The sequence below is a fragment of the Bactrocera tryoni genome, chromosome 1, assembly GCF_016617805.1.
Source record: "Bactrocera tryoni isolate S06 chromosome 1, CSIRO_BtryS06_freeze2, whole genome shotgun sequence".
Classification (NCBI taxonomy): domain Eukaryota; kingdom Metazoa; phylum Arthropoda; class Insecta; order Diptera; family Tephritidae; genus Bactrocera; species Bactrocera tryoni.
Window position 1 is genome coordinate 81,939,525 of NC_052499.1, and position 24,314 is coordinate 81,963,838.

At 35.8% G+C, this 24,314-nt stretch overlaps 1 protein-coding gene across 15 annotated transcripts in view; it reads left to right on the forward strand.

The window, feature by feature from the left end:
• The window catches only part of LOC120769560 (protein lap4), a 160,776-nt gene that overhangs the window by 113,799 nt on the left and 22,663 nt on the right, over positions 1 to 24,314 (forward strand). For 9 of the 15 annotated variants that reach the window (XM_040096724.1, XM_040096645.1, XM_040096651.1 and 6 more), the window contains 4 exons: positions 4,287 to 5,990; positions 6,183 to 6,620; positions 13,355 to 13,466; positions 19,423 to 19,789. In XM_040096724.1, coding sequence (XP_039952658.1) covers positions 4,287 to 5,990; positions 6,183 to 6,620; positions 13,355 to 13,466; positions 19,423 to 19,789 — 2,621 coding nt within the window. Of the gene's footprint in view, positions 1 to 4,286; positions 6,621 to 13,354; positions 13,467 to 19,422; positions 19,790 to 24,314 lie in introns of all 15 variants that reach the window. The other 6 variants (XM_040096617.1, XM_040096624.1, XM_040096631.1 and 3 more) reach the window with 3 other exon arrangements.

Consider the following 24,314-nt stretch of genomic DNA (forward strand, 5'->3'; position numbering starts at 1 on the left):
AAAAAAAAAATTATTAAAAATGATAATAAAATAAAATAAAAATAAATTATGTAAAAATATGTACATAATAAGTATACGTATGTATGTATCGTATGTGCATATTATGCGCGTAAACATGCACACAAAGCTTCCATTATTTGCTGGAAACGCCAATAATGTGTGGTAGCGTTGCCAGATCATGCGTAAAGTACGCTACCTGAAAATGGCGTTGCATAATTTCAGCGAGATAATTGCGTAAATTAACGTGTTACTGTAAAAATAATAATTAATGCAAAATTGCATAAAGCAAACAAAGCAACAAGCAGAACAAAAAATGCAACCCTGCGATTAATTGAATTTAGCGAGTATTTGACGCGCGTTTGTTTTGGAAAAGTTTATCAAACTATGTGTTTGTATGTATGTATGTCAATGTTAAAATTGAATTGAAATTTTGTTATATGTAGCATATATTAAATGAATTGTTGTTTGTACTATATTTTTTTCGAAGAAATGAACTAAAACAAATTGAATGTTTATCAAATGATAACAGTGTTACTATGCAAATGCATTTATAATATATACATATATATACAGAGAGGATTATTACATAGCAAAATATATATGAAAAACAGATACTGCTGCAGCCACATATAATGTGTCCCAATACATGCAAATAAAGTACATACATAAATAAGTATAGCGAAATTTTCCTACTTATATCTACACTGCACTACTATTTGAATAACTCAAATATTTTTCTACTTTTGACCAACTAAAAGTCTCAACAATGGTTTCCACAAAAACACTTATACTACATATATACTATAAAAGTATAAAAATCTACTGCAATTTACCCTGTTGAACGTATGTAATGTGTGCAAAAATTGAAAATCTTCCAAGCAAAGCTTCTTTTGACACAGCAACAAATGTTTTGCAAACATAACGGTATATGCTGTCAGCCTTTAGACATTTTCTGCTAACAACTTGCGTAAATAACTTTGCTTGGTTGCCGAATTTAACCACAGCAGCCGGTGTCGCAGATTTGTTATGTCGTTAAGGTTAGTGTTTTGTTGGTGTAAGCAGAATATATTTAGATATTGTGTTGAAAACATCGAGTAAGCATAACATACTTAATTATCGTATTGAAACCAGCGCGTTAAGTTGTTGAATTTTATGATTAAGTGGTTTATTAGCAGAAAGTGGCAGTGTTTTGAAAGAAAAACATCAGAAATTTTGAAAATGTTAATGTTAATTGAAATTTTATGTCATAAGTCAGGGTTTATTACAAAAAAAGTTAGAAAATTTCTTCAGATTTGTACTTTTATTTAAAAATTATTCTTTCATCCTTTTTATTACGATTATAATTATTCGCCATTATTGATGTGTAATCTGGTTTCAACAGCATTCGTTTTTTCGATTTCGATTAAAGCGTTATACACAGTTAGAAGGCCGAAAAACGCGAATTTTCCTTTTTTTGTTTTCAGAAATTTTTAAAAATTTTTGATCCACAAATTTGTATACATTTTACGGTATTTTTCACTGTGGTTTAGTATTAGTAAAAATATTTATTTGGAAAGGCATTGCAGCTGGTCTACGGGAGCTCCTCTGAAAAACGACGTTTCGCGGTGACCACTATCTGTCTGAACTGGATCCTCTGAAATTAAAAAACCAAACAGATTTCGTTAAAATAATGTTAAATCTAAATTAATTGAAGGAATAAGAAATAAAGAAAATATTATTTACAAAATGGCGGTTTCTAAAAAGAAACAAATCGACAATTTCGGCCTTAAGGTGTTAAGAGACACAAAAAAATAAAAAATTTTCTCGCACTTTGAACAAGAAATGTAATTTTTGGTCAAATTTTCGCCATTTTTTGGGTTAAAAAATAAGTTGTTATGAAAAAAAATCCTTCGTTCAATAATTAGATAATTTTATTTTAAAAATGTGTACACAATTCGAACTAAATCGGTCCATAATTTTTTCGAGAAATCGTGTGCACTGACTTCAAAAATGGAGTTTTGAGAAAAACGCATTTAAAGTTTTACGATACATCGACGTGACCTGATGGGCAGAACTTCCGAAGAGCCTATTTCTTAGAGTTTAGCGCGGATCGATTTAAAATTTTGGGAGAATATTTAAAAAAAATCGATTTTTTGAAATTTTCAAACCCACCTAACCCCTTAATTTGTTATAATAATGTATTTATCGCTGAGAAAAAATATTCGATTAATTACTAATAAATATATTAAAGAAGTTCGTTTTAAAATTTTAGACCAGTCAGTTTAGCCGTTTTTGAGTACTCACACCTACCTATAGAAAAACGCGTTTAAAGTTTGGCTCTGTATCTCCAAGAACCCTGAAATGCCTTTTAAATTTTGAAAATAAAATAAACAAATCGATTTATTGAAAATTCTAACTGTATATCACCCTTTAATTGGTCCTCAATCGCTATTTTTATTTACTCTTACAATCCTAAAAATAATTTTTTATAAAGTGCTTTTTTCTGCACCTCTTTTCCCTTAAAAATTGTTAAGTAAGCTCGGAACATCTGCGAAAAATTTTGACAGACGTGTTCAACATTTCAATTTCTTCAGCTGCTACATATATATGTGGTTAGCTTCTAGGTTACTATGAGCGAAAAAGTTAGGCAAAGAAAATAATTTATTATTTTACTATACAACTTTATTTTACTTACATTTTTTTAAAACTAAAAATTAAAAAAATTTTAATCATAAACAATTTATTTAATTTTTTTTAAATTTTTTTTTTTTTAAATTTATTTTTAATTTTTTTTTTTTTAATTTTTCAAATTTTTCTTAAATTTTTCAAATATTTTTTTTTAATTTTTCAAAACAGTCTTTTTTAATTTTTCAATTTTTTTCGTTATTCAAAACATTTTTTTAATTTTTAATTTTTTTAATATTTTAATTTTTTTAATTTTTAATTTTTTAATTTTTTTAATATTTTTTTAATTTTTAATTTTTTTTTCAATTTTTTCATTTATTTTTTATTTCCTTTTTATTTATTTTTTTATTTATTTTTTTTTATTTTTTTCAATACCACATCCGGTTGTGCCCGCATTTCAAGCCCAGTTCAAGTTCGAATTTGAACAAATTTTACAAAAATGTATACTCGTATGTTGAGATATTGAGAAAAATTCGCTGAAATCCCTCCTTTGATGCAATAATTACAAGCTGTTGTTGAACGTATAGATTCCTGAAGATTTGTGTACCTAATCCAAGATAATACAACTAACAAACAAATGAACTATAAACTTATATCAATTGTCCAATGTGTAGTTTATAGCATAATTAAAGAAAAAAAATATAAATATATTAAATTAAATTAAATGTTTTGAATATGTGTATAAAGGTGACTTTTCCTCTAAAACACGTACTATGGCACTATACAAACAAAATAATGAAAATATACAAGTATAAGTCGGATTATTCCATTGAAGAATGCATATTAATTAACAACTTTATAAAAACCGTGAAATTTTTTATGTAAATCAGAAAACCGAAACAAAATAATAAAAACTCAATGTCTTCTCGATTACAAAAAAAAGAAAAACAAAAAAAAATAAGAAAAATTTTGTAAAAATTCTGTAAACCAAAACGAAATTGGTTTTATTTTTGAGCGGGGCAGGGCTATTAGTATTATTCTATTAGTACCGCAAGAGATGTTACATAATCTAGTATTTATGCTTTGTACGCTTGCCTTCATTTCCGCTTACATTTATGTGTATTTGTAAACGCGTTTATCAGCATTTGTTTTGTCCCACATTTATCGCTGAGTTTACTGCTTCTTTTTGCCATATTTCACTTTGGAAAAAAAAATCGACTTTTGAATTTGTTCTCACATCAACTCAACTGTTCAGACATTACCGCATCAAGTTGATTATTGTTCGGTTTCAAATGTGCTAATCGAAAGTATTTGTCAATAATTACAACAAAAAATATTCAAATTCACTTTTGTACTTCTCACTCCTCGCAGTTTACTAAGTAATGCATTGTAAGTAATTCACTCACTCACTCTCACACACACACTCAAAAAAAAAAAATCTCAAAACCTATGTACGTATTTTTCGGAGCACTCAATTACTACTCAGTCTAATTTCGAACATACTCGCTCACTCCAGTTCCACCAAGCACCAAGCACAAAAACCACAATTAGCACTTTGTTCTCATATCACCACTTTAAAACGCGCTTCAGTGTAAATGTTTTATCGCTTAAACTAATTGTTGGAAACTAAAACTAAAATACATACATTTTTTCTAACATGAACGAACATTTCTGTTCAAAAGAACATTCAACAGAGGCGCACACCAACTCCAACATCAATACATAAAACGAGGACAGAAACAGTAGCTAAGCCTACAGACAGTCGTCAGAATCAGTCGATTGCTCCCACGACAAACAAAGTCACGAAAGCCGAACCAATTTATATTATTGACGACGAGGAGGAAGAAGAAGAAGGCGCGGCGGAGGAGGAGGAGGAGGAGGAACATGCAGATGTGCACGATGACGTCATTGACGGAGATGAAGATGTATTCGATACGTATTCACCGAATGCTTCGGCCGATCAAGGTGACACTGATTCGGACTACTTTGACCGACCACGGCCTTCGCCGCGTTACACCAGCGATTCGGAGAATGACTATCGTCCGCATCGGCCCAATCACGAAAGGCTGGGAAATATATCTGGTCGAAGCACGCCTGATCTTTCAGGTTCTGCTTATGGTGGTCACCGTAAATCAGTTAGTTTTGATCTCAGCGGTGATGAAAGATCAAAATCTGATTATGAACGCTCACGTACGCCCGACGGTTACTCCCGTTATTACGATTCGGAGCAAGAGTATGGTAGCGCACGGCCGCGTTTACCACGCAAAGGTATATTACGTTCGGCCAGTCCATCATCGTCGAATAACTCGACACTGGAGCGTTGTAGACGCCCCGAAAAACTGCCGCCAATAGTGCCTACAGTAGCGCGCATCAAGGAAATTGATTCGCCTACGCTGCAACATGTACGCTCATCTTCGCCTTTGCCCAGCAGAGGTGGAAGTAGTAGTAGTGGCTATCGCAGTCCACCGCCAAAACCCGAAAAGGTGATGGTGTCTACCGAGATCGAAAGAGAAAATCCATTCCGTGAGGCGTTCCTAGACAGCAGCAAAAGTGATGAATATACCGAGTTGGCAAAAGCTATGTCGAAATCACCCTCGGCCCTCAGATCACCACGTGAACAATTTTTCTTTGGCTCGAAGTCGACCGAGAATTTGTTAGGCGCAGAGCGTTCAGCTTCAAGTGGTCGTAGCACACCTAGTACGGTTGTGAGTGCGCAGTCAAAATCTACTGAAGATCTGTTGTCAAGCTCAACCGGCGCCAAACCGAAACGTATACCACCACCCATATTGCCGAAACCGAAAACTAAGAAAGCTGAGCTGGTGCACAATATTGCGCTCGATGCCTTCCAAAAAGCCGACGTAGGTTATGGTGATTTCACAGTCTTCGAACACGATCCTACCACGAATACTATACATGAAATACGTTCGCCGCCACCGCCAACAACACCAACCGTTCCAATAACACCACCGCCTGCTGGTAGTAGTGCAAAACTTCCTGTGCGCGTAAAGACGCCGCGTAGTCCATCGCGACCGCGTGAAAGTCCACCTCCCCCACCCGTCAACTACTCAACGATGCCAAAGCTTGCTTCGCCAACTCCACACGTGAAAAAGAGCGAAGAGACTTACTACTTGGAGGTGCTTCCACCACCTCCGCCGCTCTCCGATGACGAAATACCACCTTCACAGCGTCGCCACACTGAGTTTATACACGAAAATTCACCAGACCACATACTGGTTACTGAAGACGAACACCGCACAATCATGCTGCATGAAAATGAAGTGCGCAACCAGCTGCGTGGTGCGAGCAGAAAGTCACAGATACCCGAACTGGGGGCACCGCACGAAGAAGCGCCGCCAGTTCCGCATTACGCAAGCATCAAACACTCGGTAAATCCATTTATAGATAGTTCAGATGACAATTTTGATTCATTACCTCTCCCACCACCGCCCGAACACCTGATTTCCTCTGCGGCTCTGAATCCCGGTTGTGATAGTAGCTCCCATTGCGATAGCGAATCTTCAACTATTAACATTGCTTCTCCTATTTCTTCTATTACTTCTCCCAATGCAAACATGCAGCCGAGATTGGATCTCCTATCATCAGCAGCTACATTACAGGCAGGCATTCCATCCAATAATCCACTCTCGCCCACACAAATTTTCCCCACAGCGCAAATACTACCTGTTCAATATACCCAGCTACCACAACCCCAGCAGCCAAATACCACTCACATCCTAACTGGTCAATTGGTCCCAAACAGTACGAGCCATCACTTCTCTAATTCCCCACAGAACCAGTCACTATTCACGGTAGGTGGTCTCGTACTGCTGCCACAGGCACAGTTCACTGCTGCGGCGTCGCAGGTGTCATCATCGTCGTCATCATCGTTGGTTACTACGCCTATTTTCTTGGCCACCAGCGGTGGTGCAACGTCTGCCACCACTGGTGTATACATGAAACCTCAACAACTACAACAACGATCGCCTCAACTGCATCTACATCAGCGTACTGTACTGGTGAGTGAATCGACAACCCAACCAACACAAGTCCAAAATGTTGCGCACAGTTCCACAAGCAGCAACAAAAACACACTTAATAACACTGCGTCAGCGGCCAAAGCCACTGCCACAAATAGCGCCACCAACAGATATACTAGTATGAAACCAACATCAACATCAACAACCATCACCACAGCTACCACCTCGATAACCACTTCATCAGCGACGTCTACATTTTCCTCTCTATCCCATTCCATCAACAGCACAAGCAGCACCGCGGCGTACACAATTAAAACCGCCAGCACCGCAGCAACAAAAGCGACCGGGTCAACAGCAACAGCACCACCAGTTGCTAACCTTGCCTCTCCCACACCGTCATACACATCAATGCAATTTCCAGCAATATCCGAAATAGTTGCACGGAACTCAACTGTGCCCATTTCCTCTTCCGGACGTTCCGTCCACATCAGCACCGGCGATTATCAAAACACAGTCCACTCATTAGACCTTTCCACCTCCACTCTGGCGTCGGTAGAATCCGAGTCGACTTCATCATTACAGCGCGCTGTGAATGCGGCCTCCTATTACGAGACGGCGGAAGAAATCTACTCTACCATCGAAGAGGAGGCCATCTACAGCAACACATCATTCTTTGATTCGCGTCGCAGCAGCGATACCTCAGTGAATTGTCGGTCATCAACGTCACCACCGCCGCCGCCATTACCTCCCAAGCGACCGCTTAAGCCAACACATTTAATATTGCGCACCGCCCCGCCGCCGCCGCCGAACAGTGCACGTCCGCTAAACTTGCGTTCACGATCGCAACCGCAATTGGACTTGACATCGTCGCCGCTGTCGAGACCAAAGTTTGCAGGTGTTGTGCTCTCGGGTGCCATGTCGCCGCCCACAGGGAAAGAAACCACAGTGTGATTAGTACAGACGTCGCTTGATGTGGCAGGGCGGCGTTGTGTAAGGCAGCGTTGTTGAGGCGTATTCTCCATTAGTTTTGCTGTACTCCGATTTGCAAGTCATCCGCAAGTTTTTACTTTCCTTCTCTGCCTCTGTGTGTGTGTGTGTGTGTGCGTGCTACGCGCAGTGCCGGCGCGAGGTGTCGGGCATTTTAATTGCTTAAATATAAGCAAGATTTGTTGTTTGCCATTCCTTTGCCAGTGCTGCCATCGTTGCCATCGGTGCTTGCCACAACGCCGCCAAGGAATCGATCCTGCGGTTGTGTATAGCTGCTGTGTTTGTTTGTAGTTTGTGTAATATTTCGTCAAACCCAAATTGCTGCTTTGTAGGTCGTTCTGCTCGCTACTAGTTGGCGCACAGCAGCGAGTTCGTAAATTATTCTGTGTTTATGCCTTTAATTTGTTGAGTTTCGGATGCATTCGTTTGGAAATAAATCATTTCAAATACTATTCGGCTGTATGTATGCAAATTTTATTTTTGTGTTTTTTGTTTTTGTTTTTTTTTGCCCATTGTCTGTCTATCTAATCAAAGTCGTCCTTCTGGGACTTACGACACTCACTTCGCTCCCAATACGAATAATACATTGGACATCTATTCGTCGCATGCAGGTCGCATACCAAATTTTGTGGCATAAAATAAAAAAATATTTGCATTTAAATTGAAAACTAACACTTTCCATTCAATTCATCGTCATACCGCAATAACAACAATAACAAGCCATGCCGATTTCGTCGACCCTTTCCTTATACTGTATGCTCAAATTGATTAAAAACAATGCATGGCGCTGTGTGCGAGGGTTTCAGGTTTACTGCGCCGAGTGAATTACCGTTAGATTTTAGAACATTTCTATATATTTATTTAGTATCACTTAAACAGCCACAAATTAGTTGAATCTTTGTCATTTGCTGGTATTTAAAAGTAGTTGGCTTTAAACACAATTTATGCTAAATAAAGGGTGCTGCAATGTGAGTTTTGATTTTTGTACTGAAGTTGTATGCTACTTTCAGTGATTTTTTTTTTTTTTTTCTGAAAAATATTTAATATGAAATAAAATCTAAACTTATAGCAAATAGTAAACGAAAACTTTTCAGTCAGTCATAAAATTTTTAACCATTTCACTTGCAACACCCTTTATTTTAGTTGAAAGTATTACTGTCGTCTCTGCAATTGCTGTGCATTGCCTTTACAGTTTAGCAGAAATAAACTTTATCATTCATGCACCAATAAAATAGTAACAAGAATCGAATTATAATATTTAACTGTTCATACAATAACAACAACAATAGCACATGACCAAGACACTAGAACCTTTTAAGATACATTTATAAGCATATAAGTACAGTCACTCACCTACCTATGCATACGCAGTTCTGATAAAAAAATTTAAAAAAATGTCGTAAACCTGAAATAAAAAGCAAATCGTCAACTGAAATGGAAAGCAACGTAACATCATTTTTCATAAGTTTACAGACGAAGAAAAAACGATATAATAGAAAGCACGCATATTGAAACAAAGTTTGAGTTTTGGTTATAAAATGGTTATTTATTGGTTATATATTCGTTATAAAATGGTTATATATTAGTTATATTATTGGTTATATATTAGTTAGTTGGTTACATCTGACAACGGAAGCTGAAAATTTTCTCAATTTCGTTTTATTTTTGATCAAACGTTGTTTTGCATTTTAGTTGACGAAATATTGTACGTTTTTTCGAAAAAACAAATTTTTTTTTCATTTTTATTTCAACTACAGTGAGTGACTGTATAGTATACCATACATACATAACATACTTAGCATAGTGGTCGGCATTACATAGTACGTATACTAACTTCTATTATTAGTTGTTGACAAACTTTTCTAATTTAATTCTATTTGCATCACAAAAATAGCAGTAAGTTTCGAAAACCAATACACATTTAATTATATTGTAATAAAAATCAGTAATATATATTGTTAAGAGGACTTGTTTTATTTTGTGCCGTCTTTTTGTTTTTTGTTTGAAAAGTTTTATTAACGTGAAGCTGCGTTGTTGAGTTGGAAATTTCATAGAACTGCTATCCAGTACATTTTTGGTTGTAGTTGTTGTGATTTCAAAATGTTTTGTTGTTCAAAAATCGTAAATTGCTTGATTTATAGCACGTTTAACCAGTCTAAACCAAACCAAGTGATCTAAATACGAAATTTACCACAAAAGGTTTCTGTGGTATTATGCGCAATCACTAAGCTTGAGTTGGATATTGTATGCTTGGGTTAACGGCATGTTTTTGCAGGCTTTAGTAATGCTGTGCAATATTTAATTGCATCTAATACTTAGAGGTCAAAACCAACACCATTCATTACAACAAAAAAATTACTTTAAAGGAATTATCAATAATTCGCAGCCATCTCATTAAGCATATTGCTTATATACTCAATAATTCTTGACTTATTTCCAATATGAGTCGCGATTTTGACTAACACTAGTTCAGTATGTCTAGTTATTTTGAAAATTTATTAACAATCCGAATTCCTACAAACTCTCAAAGTTATCGTATATATATGTATGTGAGATACATATGTGGATCGTAGTCAAGAATGACAGTAACAAAATCGTGACATAATACGTCATAAATGAATTGTCAATGTCAATAATGATAGAATTTTCCCCTTCTTTCGTTTATGGCATCACGAACTAATGTTTTTTCTGTCAAACGCAAATCAAAAATTTTATTTTTTTTTTGTCTAATTTACAGAAATAAAGTTCCTTTTCTTGAAAGCGATTGTTTTGGTATATTCGTTTTTTCTTTTTTGTTTTCGGACATTGTACCCTTTCGTTGTCGTCTACATATACATATATGATCAGCAACTAATACAGTTATGTTTTCACTAATGAAGTTATATAATCACAGCTGCTCTTTTTGAGCTGCACGACATTATAACAAGGTACTCGATCCATTCCCACGACAGTCGGATATAGGTAACCGAAACGAAATCGAATTTTTTATCCGGTCAAGAACTGTGAACTCTGCCGTTACAACAACAACAACATAGGTACCTGTTATGATTTCTACATACATATCTACAAAGCACCCTGAGGATAACTAAATCGAAGCATAGTGCGCTTTAAGTGCCTAACCTAACCTAGCCCATGCGACTCGTGGCTCATTTGCGACCGCAGTGCTTTAATGTACAAAACTGTTTGCCACAGTTATCAGTTAAATATAGCTGTATGTGTGAATTTGTTATCTTTGCGCTGCGCTTATCTGAGCTGGCTAATTAAGTTTGTCGCTAAAAGGCTTGTTTCAGCTATCTTATCTTTTGGTTGGCTTTGGCTGTTGAACTGATTTTGTTTTGTCTACTTCCGCTCGTCTAATTATTACGCATATTTTTATGTATGTAGGCAAGTGTAAAGATAGTTTTCGTAATTCTTTGTTTTTTTTTTTACTTTTTTTGTTTTTTTAACGAGTTGTAATAGATTTTAGTTGTGAAAATATACTTGCAGCGCCATCTAGCCGATCGCGGTTGAAAAGCTTTTTAGTTCTTCCGACTCAGTAGGAAAATTCGTTAAGGTTCTTTAATTTTTTTTCTGTTACTTTTTTTTGTTTGTTAATTTTTTGTGTTTAGCAGCGCTGAGTCTAAAAAACAGTGAGAACAAACGCCATTGTTCACAGCGGCTGGTTAAACAGTTAAAGCAGCGCGTACACAAGTGCTAAATATTTGCCAAAAGTGACACATACACACATTTACAGATACATAAAATTGTTGACTGAAGTTTAAAGTTTTTTGGTTTTATTTTTTTATACTTTTTTAATTTTTTTTTTTTTTTTTTAATTTTTAATTTTTTTTTATTTTTTTAATTTTTTTTTATTTATTTCTTAAATATATTTTTTTTAATTTTTATTTATACATATTGTTATTTATTTTTTTTTTTTTATTTATTTATTTTTATTTATTTTTTTATATATATATTTGTTTTTGTGTGTACGGAATATTTTTTGTATTCTTTTATTTTCTTTTCATTTCATTTCTTAGCTTATACTCCTATCCTGCTCTTCTCCGCCCTCCTTCTCCCTCTTCTTACACATTGAAACTCAATAAATTTTAATTAACTCTCTTGTTTGATACATAAAGCACTACTTTGACTCGACTTTAATTGGTAATGAAGAATTTGACGTAATATTAATTACACAATGCCCTCAGTACACACACACGCACACACCCACACATAAGTTAGCCACGAAGGTGCCAACCACCGCCGCTATAATACTGCTCATGCACCATCATACCTTCATTTCTTTACTTGCTCCCGACCACTTTTACTTCGGGGCAGATTGTGTAGTGTGCCGTTGCAGTTGTGGCATTACACCGTTATTCTACTAGATTTAGAATTAATGATGTCATGCTGCTGCTGTTGCTGCTACACAATACAATACACGAATGTACATATGTATGCTACAACCGAGCGCATCACCCAGCAACATCAACCATTTTGGATCCCTCCGTATTTCTGATGAACTACAATACAAAACCCGAGCTCAGAGCTCTAGCAAGCAAAGAAAGCACGTTTCGTTTTCTAGTCTACAACCTTTTCCGTTATTTTTGTTGTTATATTTGTGTTTGCAGTAAATTCATTACCTGTACATAAAAAAGAAATGAATGCTGAGCTACTCACCGTCGCTTCATCGCTTCTTCGAGAGTACACACTGCATGAAAAAATGCATTCGATCCATTAAACAGACAGCAGATGGATTGCCTGATAAAGCATAGTCACTCGGGCATTTAGAGGTTGCATGCTTAGATATGTGTGTGTATGTGTGAAAGCGCGTTTGAGTGTGTGTTGTACAGAAATTTGTTGGAAATGCTAAAATTTGCAGAATAATTCGTAAAAGAATAAGGTTTCATTGCTGAACAAGGTCTGCTTGTTGGTATTGCCTTTGATATTTGAATCGCTCGGAGGTCAGTCAGGGGATCGTTCTCTTCTTAGCTGTGTATTACTTGTAAAGGAATTTGTGAATTACTTTGATTTACACACAAATACTATTGCACTAACCTTTTTTCGCATTGTCGACAACTACCAATATAATGAAGCCTGAAAATACACATTATACATATATATAAAAATATATAGATATTGCTTATTTGATAAAATACTGTCATAAATCAAAATCGTAAAATCTTTAGTTGATGATATTTCGTGTCGAACTCTTTTGAGAAAAATCTTAAAAAATTTACTGTATACTAATTTTTCTTTATTATTTTCTGCAATTAAAGAGTTTTTAAAAATTATTTACGTTTTTGAGCATATTGTCACCTTAAATGCAAAATAACGTAACAACACTTTGCATATGTTTACAGGCGAAGAAAAAACGATATAATAGAAACCACTCAGTTTTATACAAAATTTAAGTTTTGGTTATAAAATGGTTATGTATTGGTTATATATTAGTTACATATTACTTATATATTGATTATATCTGTTAGCGGAAGCCAAATTTTTATGCTACATACATACATATGTAAATATCATATGATATAGTGAATCATAAGCAGTAAAAAACTCAATTTCGATTCTTTTGATGATACGTTGTTTTGCATTTTAGTTGACGATATACCGATTTATGACAGTCATTTATAAGCGATGTAAAACTTGTAAAATTGTAAATTTGTATTTAAGACAATTTTTTAAACCTACTTTGTAACTTAACAGTTAACTTTTTTATTATTATTTTATTTTATTTTTTCAAATTATATTTATAATAGCATATTAATTAATGCAATTTCTATTTTGTTTTGCTCCAACAGTCACCTACATCGGAATCAATTACAACAACAAAAGTGCCTAAATCGGTTTCTGATAAGAAACGTTTCTTTGAGTCAGCCATGGAAGATCAACACAAACCATCACAAAAGACAGGTGTGTTGTGAGAAAATATATATTTTGGTACTAAAAAAACACTTTATTTATTAATACACAATGTTTTACTAAACATTGCAGTAAGGCCTCCCAATCACAATTATTTGAAGAAAATATTTATTCACAATTCATAAAAGAGTTTTTAAATAATTAGGAGTTTCATATAGTCTCATAAAGTTATAACGAGCCGAAAACAGCGCTGCGAATTGTAATTGCGTAAACTATTTTTGTATGTAACCCACCAGCAATTTTTTTAAGTGTAAAAGTGTACAAATTTAAGTTTTGATGATTTTTCGATGTCTTATGACAAGTGGGGAGTCCCTAGTACATATAAAAGCTCTTCCAGAAGAAGTAAGTTTGTGCGACATGGCGTATGAGTAATCTTCTGTAATTCAGTGCAGCTACTAACCGGGCACACCTAGTGGGATACAATAGACAATACTCATGTAATAATCTACATTGTACATTGTGACAAAAAGGTATATGGAAATTGTAATTAACTTCCCCAGGCAAATGATATTTCAAAATAATGTATTTTGTTACGTTGGTAGGCCAAACATGTGCGTGAACTGTCAACCAGTTTGTTAACAACAGCTGCTTAGGTCGGTACACCTCAGTAGTGTGTCGGGATTTTTACAATGGATAAAAATATCGAATAAAGAATTTGTCTCAAATTTTGTATTTCTAACCAAATTTCATGCAAATAATAGTTGCGAATGTTAGAAAAGGCTTACGGTGGTTAAGTTTTATCAAAAACACAGGGCTACGAGTGGCATAAAGCCTTCAAAGAAGATATGCCTCGTTGTGGACGACCTTCGCCCTCTTCAACTGATGAAAATATTGAAAAAATGAAGGATATTGTTCTTGAAAATGGTCACACAAGTGTTAGAGAGATGGCAAGAGAGTACGTTTGAATGATTTTGGTGAATATTTTGGGTATGAAACGCGTTCTTGCTCGGTTCATCCCGATTAAGCTGATTTGTTTTTTTTTGCCGTAAACAAAACATGCTCAATCGTGCGAATTCCGTCCCACATTCATGGGAAAACTTTATAGCTGCCAATGAGACATGTGTTTATGAGTTTGACAGACAGAGAAGTCAAAAATCATAGGACTGGAGGGAAAAAAATTTGCCGAAACCCAAAAAACGGCGCCAAAGCCGCTCAAAACTCAAAGGGATGCTCAGTGTTTTTTTGCGATATCCGTGGTTTGGTGCATCATGAATTTGTTTTCTGAGGGATAGACCGTGAATAAGAAATTCTAGTTGGCCTTATTGAGACGTTTGCATGAGAACATCCATCAAAAACGGATGGAATTGTGGAAGGAAGGAGAATTCATGGATTTTACACGATGACAATAAACCATTGCATCGAGCCACGATTATGTCCGAACTTAAAACCAAAAACGCAACGAAGTCGATCAAAGAGATAACACAAAATACGCTGAAGGACATCCCTAAAAGTGGTTATGAAAAGTGTTTTGAGGCCTGGAAAAATCGCTGATATAAGTATATTACATCTGTTGGGGATTACATTGAAGGCGACAAAATAAATATTGAAGACTAAATATTTTGCGTTTTGTTTACAATTTTCGGGTACTTTTTTGCGACAATGTATTTATTATTTAGGAATACACAATACAATTTTTGAATAAAAAAAGTTAATAAATTTCGCATTACAAGTGATAACCGAAGGCGCTAAAACTGGTTCTCCATTGTTTCAGTAATTCCAAGCGATAAAAAAGTTATCGTCTAGAAGATATCGTCGGTAAGGTGACCTTTTCTCGAAAACAAGTTAAGAATTGTCAAATTGAAAAACTTTTTACACAAAATTTTGGTCGTTTTTAACTTGTTAAAATTCGATTTCTAATCAAAAATCTATCTGCAATGCAAAAAAAAAAAAAGGTTACAGGGTACGGATCACTTGTCTGCTTGCAGCAAATTCGAAATACTATATGTTGTTTTACCAAATTAAAAAAAAAATTGCTTGCCTACACGGAAAAAATGTTTAAAAAAAAATATTTAAAATACTCAAAAAAAATATTTAAAATATTTTTCAGTTTTCGCCATTTTGAGCCGTCAATATATGGTATTTTGATGGTATCGGTTTATGCAAGAATAAAAATAAAAAAAAATTGAGCAATTCACAACCTGTCGTAAAGCATCGGAAAATCGTAAAATTATAAAAAAACAAGTGTAAAAAATTATGGTTTTACGATTTTACGATGCTTTACGACAGGTTGTAAACTGAGCAAATATTTTTTTCCATAATTCCCACCAGATGAGTTCCTTAAATAAACGCAGAAACATTGAAAACACTGCTTGAAGAGCTGAAATTCTCGCCGAAATTAAGTTTAAAAAAAATTATTATCTGAAATCGCGGGTTTCAATTGCGCCTGTTCCACATGCTTCTAGAGATGCTGCGTTGCTTCTGGGCTCTATTTGTTTCCTGTTTGAAGTTTTAAGTCGATGAGAATTATATATGTATAAAATAATATTGAAAATCTTAACGAATACAACGCCAACGGACATTTGATTGCATCCACAACTAATAGTCGCCTTCTTTATCGGCTGTCAACCGGCAGCACATCACAAATAACAGTAAAAACTTGGCATCAGTGACTCAGCAATAACTTTTTGTTCAACAAATTTCCGTTTAGAGTATAGAAAGTTATGCATTGTACTGATTTCACAAGTTTTCATTACTTTTTTAAATAATTTTTTACTATTTCACAACGATTTCAACACAATACTTTATTGCGCTAAAACAAACGATCAAAGAAAATAAATCGCGCACACCAAGAAGTCAAAGAAGCAAAATAAGTTCAAAAGGAAGATTTCCAATCTTTATTGTATGCAACAGCATCAGCACTGTGCTGTGACTTCGGATAACAAAATAATTTCCCTGCTATCTTGATTTATGACTAACCAAACAGCTGCGAGCACAGTGAGCGGGGGTTAAGGGCGCCGCCGTGGGGATAGATAACCAACCGATATACTTCTCCAATATATTTGCGCTTGTGGGTAGCCATTTACATATGTAGATGTGATGTACAGTTATTTATGCATGCAGACGCCATAATGTGCAGGATTGGAACGTGAAGCACAAAGAAGGTGGCGTAGCTGAGCAGAAATGTTGTTTGGTTGAGAAGTAATATTGTGTCACTGGACCCACAGCCGTTCTGTGCAACCAATGTTTGTCTGTTAGTCTGTCAGTGGGAAGTGTTTGTTGTTATTTAATGTTTGTATTATGGAATATCGTTGCTTATTCCATTGCACATAACAACTATTTGCTCAACAGTGCGGCATAAAGTTTTCAAAGTGTGGCAGACAGCAAGTGAGCGCACGTCTTAACAAGTCCGATGAGTGAGTGAGTGCACGATTTGGGTGTTGCTGCAGGAATTTCATGCTTAGCCAAGTTGGTTATACCCATCATGAAAATTAATAGTAAAGTTACTCTTATGGTATTTGTTTTATTGCAAGGGGCGCTAAAGTTATACTGATTTGAATATAAATATATTTACAAATATTCGAAAGTTGATTGAACTAAGTTTAGGTTAACCCACTATAACCATATAAGCCATGTAATCGATATCGCATAGAAAAAGTTTAAAGAAATGGGGGAATACACGCATTTGGTATTTACGTTTTAAAATGATTTCTGCAGCTAAGCTAATTAGAGCTAAAAAGCATACTGGTGTGGAGTACCAATCAAATTCCAAGTTGATTGGTGCATTTTTTGAGGAATGATAACAGTACTTCGAAGCTATTTTGTTGTTGTTGTAACGGCTTACCTAGTCCCCGTTAGGATGGTAAAGATTAGATAAGTTGTCATCGAGGTCATTCAACGGTATACCCAAGAAAAGTGCAATTTCGTATGGGTCGGACTATAGGATCTGGGTGGGACGGAGAAGTGTCAAATGTGCAGGGTTAGTAGGTCATGCAAAGAGGTCTTTAGTGTTATGCGGGCACTCGTTGCCCGCTGATATGTTTGATATGTCAGGGTCGATTCTGGAAAAGTAAGAGTTTCACCTGCGACAGTATCCAGAACGAAGCTGCGCAAGGGCCACTCCCGTTTCTCGCGGCAATTCGAGTTCTTCGTCTGTAATAGGTGGCGGTTTGACTCCAAGTGCGCCTTTCAGTGAGAGGGAGTCGGTGAAGGTATTACTGGCCCCACTGTGAATGTGGAGTGTCAGTGCATGTCTGATCGAAGTCTGGTCCGCGTATCGTTTTATGTCCTCGACGTAGTAGAGGGAGGATGTCTTAATGCTCCTGGGCGGCGGTTTAGCTTCAAGCAGGTAACTGCAAGGATGATTTCTGCGAAAGCACTCCAGCAAAAACTGCTTGGTGAGGAGTTAATGATGCTCCTTAACTAAGAGCATATCGGCATCACTGTGCAGGTGTTCGATGGAAGACATCAAGAGAGATCCCGTTGAAGTCCGTAGTGCAGTGTTCTGACATGTCTGTCGCTGCCTCGTCTACGTTTGACTGCTTCCATGCGACCGTATTGATGCGTCGTAGTTAAGGACCGGCCGGCCGATTGCCTTGTATGTTGTCAACAAGGCTTTGTCAAGGCTCTTTGTCTTTTCACCATGCGCTGTCGGCTCGCAACTTGCGAATTTTGTTGCAGCTCTGTACTTTGGCAATAATCGCGGTCGTGTGAGGTGTGAAGGAGGACTGGCAATTGAATGTCACACCTTGAGTTTTGGCTTTATTGACAGTCGGAATTTTAACGTCATCGATTGCAGTATTAAGGTCAAGTCTGTACTACTTCGTTCAGTTAGCGAATATGGTCGCTGTGGATTTAGTGGGGGAGAGATCTAATATTGTTAGGATCGGTAAGTTTTAGAATAATCTATTTCGTCCTTTTTATTGATTTGAGACACGGTGCATTGTCGAACTTACGACCCCGCGTGGCTCCCACTGTATTCCTATACATGAATTTTCCTCACATTCATTTGATGTATTCAGAGTGTCTGCTATATCGATTAAGGTTATTCTTATACCATGATCAGGGTATATTAAGTTTGTCGCGAAATAATTCACAGAAGAAAACGGAGAGGCTAAAAAGTATACAAACGTCCGTCTGCCTGTATATAAGCCTTCTTCAGTTTTAGAGATATCAATCGTTCTTTTTTTCTCAAAGAATTTGCTTATTAGTCAGAATCACCAATATCGGCTCACTATAGGCTATAGCTTCGATACAAACTGATCGATCAGAAGGAGTTTATTGTGTGGAAAACTTTTTTTGGCAGGAAATATTCAGGTATTCCAAGGCAGTTCTACGGTATCCGAATAAATTGTTCAGATCAGACCACTGTTGCATATAGCTGTCAGACATACTGACCACTTATTCGTGTTTTATATGTTCTCACTCGAAACGATGTCAATCACGAACTAATTATCCAGCTGTAAAATATGTTCATGTGTCTTGTAAAGGTTCGTCCAACTCAAATATACGTGGCTTTACTTCTAGTTACTCTCTCTCTCGCAAAAACATTTAAAAATTCCCAGTCCACCTGGTAAATACAGCGCTAAAGTCAAGAGCTTAAACATAAACTTTATTTATTTCTTTATTTCTATTTCGAAATTGTGCAACACAGAAAATGCGATTGGCACTCACTTTGCATCAACGCAATAAAGCAAGGATTGAAAACAGTAACTCTTTATATTTCTTTTCACGCTTAATTTTTCGATTTCTGAGAAAACTGGGGCAATAATATTGAAACGAAAGACCCACTCATAGTAAATTTGATAAAAAGGCATTAATCTTGATGCGACTGAAGCCAACCATCTTGACTTTCGCCTTTTGCCGGGGCATTTTCTACAGTTCTTTCATTTTGCCTTGTTCCATTTTCATGGCTTTTCTATGCTGTGCGCTTAAGTTTCCGAGTATTGTTCATTTATTTAAGTTTTCTTTTCGTTTCTTTTTTCTTTTCATGTCTGCGCCAAATAAATAGAAAAAGTTTTTTCATTCCTGTCAAAGGATGAAGTTGAGAAGTTGCGACAAGAGGAAGAGAGGAAAATCGCAACACTGCGTCGTGATAAGAAGACGGGCTTATTGGATGGACCCGCTGCAAATGGCAATGATGAGTATGATGCTTCCAATAATAATTCTGCCGCAGCCAACAGCGCTGCCCACGCCGCCACCATATCGTGCCTTGCCGGCGAACACCGAAAACTACAACAACAACAACCGCATGATGGAGGAACTTATGGGGCGAATTATGATTATGACGACGACGATAGACGACTTGTAGTTGACCATCGTCACGTACTGCGCGATACCATTGTCGAGCGGGATAATTGTGATGCGGATGACATGAGGTGAGTGTATGCCACATGCAATACAAATCAGATTAATAGCGCCTAGAGACATGATCACAACTCATGTCGAGCCCTTGGCGCGCACACGCTGGCACATGCCACGAACCAAGCATATACCAATGACATATGTGAGACGAGTATGTGTGCCTGTGTGCGCGCGTGTACGTTGTGCGGCATGAGTTATGTGATCATTTGCATATTTATAGTACCGTTACTTACATCTTTTGTTTTATTCAATTGTTATTAATGCTTTTGGTGAAAGTGTTTAGCTTCAATGCTTCTTCGTATATATACACACACACACAATTATATAAACGTATACTTATTGTATCATAAATAAATGCACATAATTACATTAAATGCAATCTAATTATACATAATTCAATAGTGTTGCAATTGAAATGCATTTCACACAAACAACAACATGTACCAGTTATGTGACGTCATTTATGATATTTACTAGTATTTACTGATAATAATATGCCTTTCGGTATTTAAGGTCGATTATGATTTGCTATCAACTCGAATTTAATTGTGCTTTTTGATTGGGTTTTGGCTATTCCATAAAGATAACTGTCTGCATAAGTTCTTATTATCTCTATCACTATGTTCATATTTCCAAATAAATTTTGCTTCGACATTAATTCTCTGTGGTTCTTGTTCTCTTTTACCCTCATTTCTTTTGGCTAATGTGCTACCTACTACTACTACACACATCATCACATCTACATCTATTATATATACATCTATATATATACATACATATATGTATAATTGAATTAAAATTGAAAGCAATATGGAGGAACTTTATATAATTCTAGAAATGTAAGCCTTCGCGTTGTTTAACAATTATTGTATTAAACCTTATATACATATATAAAATTATAATGAAAAGTCTGAACTCATAGAAATTAGACAATAATCGTAACTAAGCATTTACATATTTAAAAAAAAAGTATGAAGTAATGTTTTCACAAATTTATTAGTAGTTCATATTCAGTACTATGAAATATTGTTGTAATCTACCAAAGACTATTTTTTTTCTTAAAGCTCTTCTAAAACAGTTCAAAAATGTGTTCTAAGATTGTTGTTGTTAGGACACTGCTTGAACGAATGCCAACCTATGTTTTTTTTGTTGTTGTATGCTGAACCGTTTTTTTTTTTAACTAGTTACTAAGTATAATACTAAATGAGAAGGCGACCTACTTTTGAGAGTTTGCTACTATGAGCAAAAAAAAAGTAAGACCTTGTTCATAATATTCTTCCAGAAGTATGAAAATTTTTTGATGGAATGGATCGCGGTGTTACCTAATTTAAATACTGTGGTAGTGAGCTGGTTTAATATTGAGACGTAAACATTCTTTCCGAAAATGTCGCATAAAATAGTAAGACTTTGTTCATAATTTTGAAATACTTAATTTATTCTTCAAAATCTATGTCGTCCGCCTCAAAGTAGTCCCCCTTGCCCTCAATAGACTGCTTTCAACGCTCGAAACAATTGTTAAAGTCAATTTCTGGAGTAGTCTCCAGTACGCGTAGCGATTCACGTTTAATGTCTCCAATTGACTCAAAACGGTTTCACCCGCGCGGTCGTTTGAATTTGCTGAATAGTCAGAAGTTACACGGCGGCAAATCAGGTGAAAAGTTTCGCGCAAATGACGCATAACACTTAAATAGTATTCCTTGTTGGCAGCTTGGCCGATCGGAAGGAATTCGGAGTGCATCACACCTCGATAATCGAAGAAAACTGTCATTATAACATATTTTTGACTGTTTTGACGTGATTTTTTCGGCTTGGGCTCAGCTTTGCGAGGTTATTCGGCCAATTGATCGTCTGTTAGCGAGTCATAAGCATAGATCCAAGACTCATCGTTTCATGACATCGGGTCGGTAGTCGGAAAGCATATTATCACAGAATTAATTACTGATTTTGGAACCAATCGCTTTTCCTAGGCCCAAATGATTTTTCAATATGGTTTTCGCGGTCCTTCCGATATTTCAACGATGTCAGTAAGATCTCTGACAGAAAGACAACCGTATACTAAACACTAATTATTATTTTGATATGACATATGACTAGAAAAAGAATATTCCGACGAATGGGTTTCCGAAATATAAATTAAAAAGTCTTACTATTTTTTGCTCACAGTAGTATATTCATTCGGCTAAGGCGCTTTGACGATTTCTGAGGGTCTTATGATCTATACTATAAGAGTTTTAGGTACTACAATGTATCGGCATTCTAAACTGTTCAAGGAAAATCCCTGTTGGGATCGACCTGTCAACCTAACCTAACCAAAAATATATCCAATATATTGGTATCAACCTCTTAACCTAACCTAACATACACTTGTAACTTTGTACGATTTTTTTAACTTCTTAAATTCTCCGAAACGGTTGGATTGATCTACCTGAAATTCTCACCTGAACCTGAATATAAAATGAAGTATACGGATTTTCTTTAAATATTTTTCAATATAGTGAATCTCGCAAGTATGCTCTCGGTCAGCTGACTGAATTTGACATTTCTGTATACTATAATATGAAATGATAGTAATAGATAATAAACAAAAATGGCGACTGGCGACTCAGTAGCCCCTGCTTTGGTACCCAATAGTCATTCATAATCGGCTACTCTACTATCACTAGGGTATTTAAGTTCGAAAAATTTGTTTTCGATTTGTTGATAAATATGAAAATCAATTGATAAATACAAATATACATACATATGCATACGTCAGATAAAGAAAATTGCGACTCTCTTCCATAAATTGCCTTTCACTGCAGTTTGACCATTGCACGCTCGCATTAAATTCTACTAAACATTTTCATGGTCATCCTTCTAATTGTTTTATGATATTTGCAAAATAAAAAAGAATGCATATAAAAACAAAACTGGCTACCACCAATGCCGTTGTAAACAAGCCGTTTTTCTTGCTAAATGTTCCCGGCGATTGCTATTGTGTGGCGCTTGTTATGCACACGCTCTATATCTCTTGTTTTCACTGTTGCTAACACCGTCGTTTGCTCTGTTGTTTACAAAGGTAACTTCATGCCATAAGAGACAAAGTAATTTAATATTTTGCCGTTGGCCAAACGCACTCGCAGCGCACACGTACCGCGCCCCGCCAACGCACGCTCAACATTCGTTATAAACAAGAATTTCATTACACTCTCTTATCCGTCGCTTGTGCGCATTTATATTACGGTGCGTCGCTCTCAGGCGAGGTGTGTTACAAAATACTTACGAAAACATCTCGCACACACTAACATACGTACGTTTAAATAATGCTGACAACAAATTGCTAGTGCGAGTTGCTTTTCTAGGAGTAGGAAAAATTGCTGCTGCAATGGATCGCGATGTTCTATAATGTATGAGTGTTCATTTAAATACTATAATAGTGAGTTCGTTTGCTATTGAGACGCAAACATTATTTCTGAAGGTGTCGTATATATCACATATGTGTTTGTATATAATATTTCAAAACCCGTAATTTGAATTCAAAACCATTTTCAGCCATCCTTCAATATCCTGTTCTATTATAGTTTATTTTTTTCTCATTTTTGTTTGTATTATTGAATAACCATTTGTTTAGTCCGCTTTTGATATACAGAGCGCTGACCTTGGCAGCTATTTTTTGATAATAAACTATGTGATGAAGTGAACTGCACATTGAAAATTGAATTTTAGAATATTTTTATTTATATTTCTCCCAAGAATATTGATAAGAAAACGTTTAATCAAGCAAAGCATACTGTGTGTCATGACGTATGAGTAACTTTTTTTTAGTATAACACCATGTGTCATGGCGTATGAGTAACTGCTTTTTAGTAGGTATAATGTTAACAAACAAGAAAAATTAGGAAAACGAAAGGATTTGCAGCGTTATCTATCAAAATTAAATCTAGGTCACGCCAAGTAGCTGTTGTTGTATAATTAATATATATTTTTACCCTAAACAGGTATAAAGGTGAGTCGGTTCAGCCGAGTTCATCTATCAGTATATGAGCCTCTCGCAGTTTTAGAGATACCAAGCGTCATTTTCTCCTAAAGAACTTACTAACTTGTCAGAATCGCCGAAATCAGACCACTATAGCATATAGCTGCCATGCAATCTGATCAGTCAAAATAAAGTCCTTGTATGAAAGAGTTGTTTAGTTGACAAGATATCTTCACGAAATTTTGTGCTTGTTTTTGGATAAGGCAATAATGCAATCCCCTAAAAAATTGTTCAGATCGGACCACTATAGCATATAGCTGCCGTACAAACTGTTCGGTCAAATCCAAGCCCTTGTATGGAAAAGTTTTTTAGTTGACAAGATATCTTCACGAAATTTGGCAGTGTTTTTATCCAAGCGACTGCTACAATCTCTGAACATATTATTCAGATCGGAGCACTATAGCATATAGCCTCCATACAAACTGATCGTTCAAATCCAAGTACTTGTATGGAAAAGTTGCTTAGTTGGCAAGATATCTTCTCGAAATTTAGCACTGATTATTCACTAAGGTAGAGTTACAATC